This window comes from Cornus florida, unplaced genomic scaffold, assembly GCF_030987335.1.
Source record: "Cornus florida cultivar Cherokee Brave unplaced genomic scaffold, ASM3098733v1 CherokeeBrave_3.0.0_Hap2_Chr11, whole genome shotgun sequence".
Taxonomy (NCBI): Eukaryota; Viridiplantae; Streptophyta; class Magnoliopsida; order Cornales; family Cornaceae; genus Cornus; species Cornus florida.
Genome location: NW_026775581.1, coordinates 79,308,762 through 79,311,338, shown reverse-complemented (window position 1 = coordinate 79,311,338; position 2,577 = coordinate 79,308,762). Strand labels below are relative to the sequence as shown.

The 2,577-nt window shown below is 34.7% G+C and overlaps 1 protein-coding gene across 1 annotated transcript; it reads right to left on the bottom strand.

Moving 5' to 3' along the window:
• Positions 1–413: 413 nt before the first annotated feature.
• Positions 414–1,748, bottom strand: LOC132281371 (putative UPF0481 protein At3g02645). Its single transcript, XM_059783081.1, has one exon. The coding sequence runs from the start codon at positions 1,746–1,748 to the stop codon at positions 435–437; it is 1,314 nt and encodes a 437-aa protein (XP_059639064.1). The 3' UTR covers positions 414–434.
• Between the last annotated feature and the right edge of the window lie 829 nt (positions 1,749–2,577).

The following is a 2,577-nucleotide window of genomic DNA, read 5'->3' as shown; positions in this document are numbered from 1 at the left end:
CAACATAAATATTGTCTGTTTAGTTTGTAACTTTCAAAACAGTATTTAAGAATTCAGATAATTGAAAAACAATAAAAGACAGTTATCTAAAAATAAGATTTTTTTTATAATTGAGTTTTCATAATACAATTTTCAAAATACTGAACTAAGCAGAGTATTTTTGAGATTTGAAAACAGTACTAAGAGTTACAAACAAAACGGGTCCATAGTTTGTGTAGAATTGGGTACTCTGAGTTTTTCACTCTAATGGAACATCATTCCTGAGAAAAGAAAAATATAAGCATTGGTCTCTAGAATAGAAGGAAAAATTTAGATAATGCCACCAACGAAAGACAACATGGATCAATTTTGAAAATAAACTAAATAAAATGTTAAAACTAGTAATTAAGAAAATCAGTACAATGCACAATGGAAGTGAACACATACTGATGAACCTAAAGGGAGACTATAGAACATATGGTTTGTATAAGAGTGAGTCCAAGCAGGATCACTGCAGCAATGGTTGAAGCAGTTTTCCATGGAGTGCTGAAATAATCACGGGTTAATGTTGCCCTCCACTTGTGCTTCGGATCCCTACAATATTCATTCAATTTTTCACTTATACCATAATAGAAATAGTTGGGAGTCCACAATGTCATTTCCTTGGTGAGATTATTAAAGAGAGTTGCCACTGCAGAACAATCGCTCAAGTAGCTATCCAAAATTCCATTTTGGATAAGTAATTCGGCATCTTTAGCAGTGTCAATAAGGCCATCCATGAATTGAATATAATCAATTATGTAGCTGTCGTATTGATAATGAAATTGCTCAAATGCGATGAGGTTTCTAAATAAAGATTCTGTGGAGTCAGATACAATCAATTGGGGGATTTCCAACACTCCCGTAGCATGTCTTATGTCAAGCTTGCGATTACTAATTGAGCCCTTGAATTTCATTCCTGCCCCGTGAAGCTCTGTTACAGTTGGTATCTGCACATTTTTCACTTGATATGCTTGCCTTGGAGATGATGGCAAGTAACATAACCTCAACATATCAACAAAATGCTTTACTCCAGAACTTGAAATTGACTCATTCATGTCACTTAAAATAACACCAGAACCTGCGAAGAAGTCGATGGAAAGATGGAGCAAGGAAGAGGACCCCTGGCTAGGAGGGAAGACTAAATCGAAGAGACCCTCGAGGATAAAGAAGGGAAGTCGATTTTCAATTAAGATCATGTCTTGTTGTACATTACTCAACGAAATCTTCCTATCTAAGTAACTGGTATTTTTGTCGTTACAGAAATTGAATCTCCAAATGACCTCAATGATGAAACTGCTATCCAAAAGAACCATTTTAACAAATTCATCACTGCTAAGCTTAATGCCTTCCGCATAATAACTTCGAGCTCTTTCTTCCCATTCCTTCGCCACCCTTATACAACTCTTCAAAGTCATGCGATCAGTACGATTAAGGAATGACTGAAAGTATCTGGGTTTAAACTCTTCCATGGCTTGTAAGTGTTCTTTACCACGATGAAATGGACCGATGGAAACCTCCCCAGGTGTGTAAGCATCTTCATTTATTTCACGCATTCTCTTGGGTACTCTATAGATACAACAATCATTTGACAGAGGAGGCAGGTCATCTATCATTTCTCTCATGGAATCAAACAGTGGGATGTCAGAATCTTCTTGAATATCAATTGGAACATAGTCCTCTCTCTCATTCATCCCATGGCTTCTTGTATTATTGTGCCCTCTTTCCATCGATGTGATTTCCTAGTGCATTAATAGAAGAAAACGCAATTAAGACACATTAGGCACAAAATATTTGTTAAAGAGTGTTTATCAATTTAATCGTAGTGTTTTATTTGAGTGGAAAAATCTTTAGTTAAGATGGAGGTATAAAGAGATTCTTATTTGAGGTGGGAGCACGTACATATTTTGATCACGTGAAGAATTGGGGTGCTCAAAGTTGTCTATTTTGAATTATCTTTGGCTACCGCCAAAGTTGAAACAGTTCAACATGAGCCCATAATTTTTTTGACTTGAACGAGGTTGAAATCTCACGTGTCAAGTTCCTATTCGTCACTAACTGGATCTTCTTTATCCGGGGGGGTGGGATAGAGAGAGAAAATGAGTGCCAAATGACTAAACCAACCGGGTAACAATCAAACGAGATGACGAAAGGACTTAAGAGAGCAGGAAAAAAAAAAAAAAAAAAAAAAAAGGACTTAAGAGAGCGAAATGGTCATGTCATTTAAAATAGATGTCACCTGCAAATAATGCACATGATAGATTTTTTATTATTTTTGAGAAAAATATATTACGTTGAAACAATTGGAAAATCTTAAAATTGAGAAAGAATTAAGAAGTTGAAACATCAATTTTCATTATTATTCTGTTAAAATAGCATAATATATATTATCCAAAAAACCATATACTGAGGATCCAGTTATTCAAGTGTTAAAACCTGATATTATAATTTTTCCGTAAATCCACAATATATATCAATATACGGTTCTTTCAATTTTAAATCTAAATCGTATTTCCGTAGGTGTTAAAATCTTGATAAGTGTTAAAATCCTGATGTTAT

Excerpts from the sequence above, each read along its gene's own strand:
- LOC132281371 (XM_059783081.1), bottom strand. The coding sequence starts at position 1,748 with ATGGAAAGAGGGCACAATAATACAAGAAGCCATGGGATGAATGAGAGA.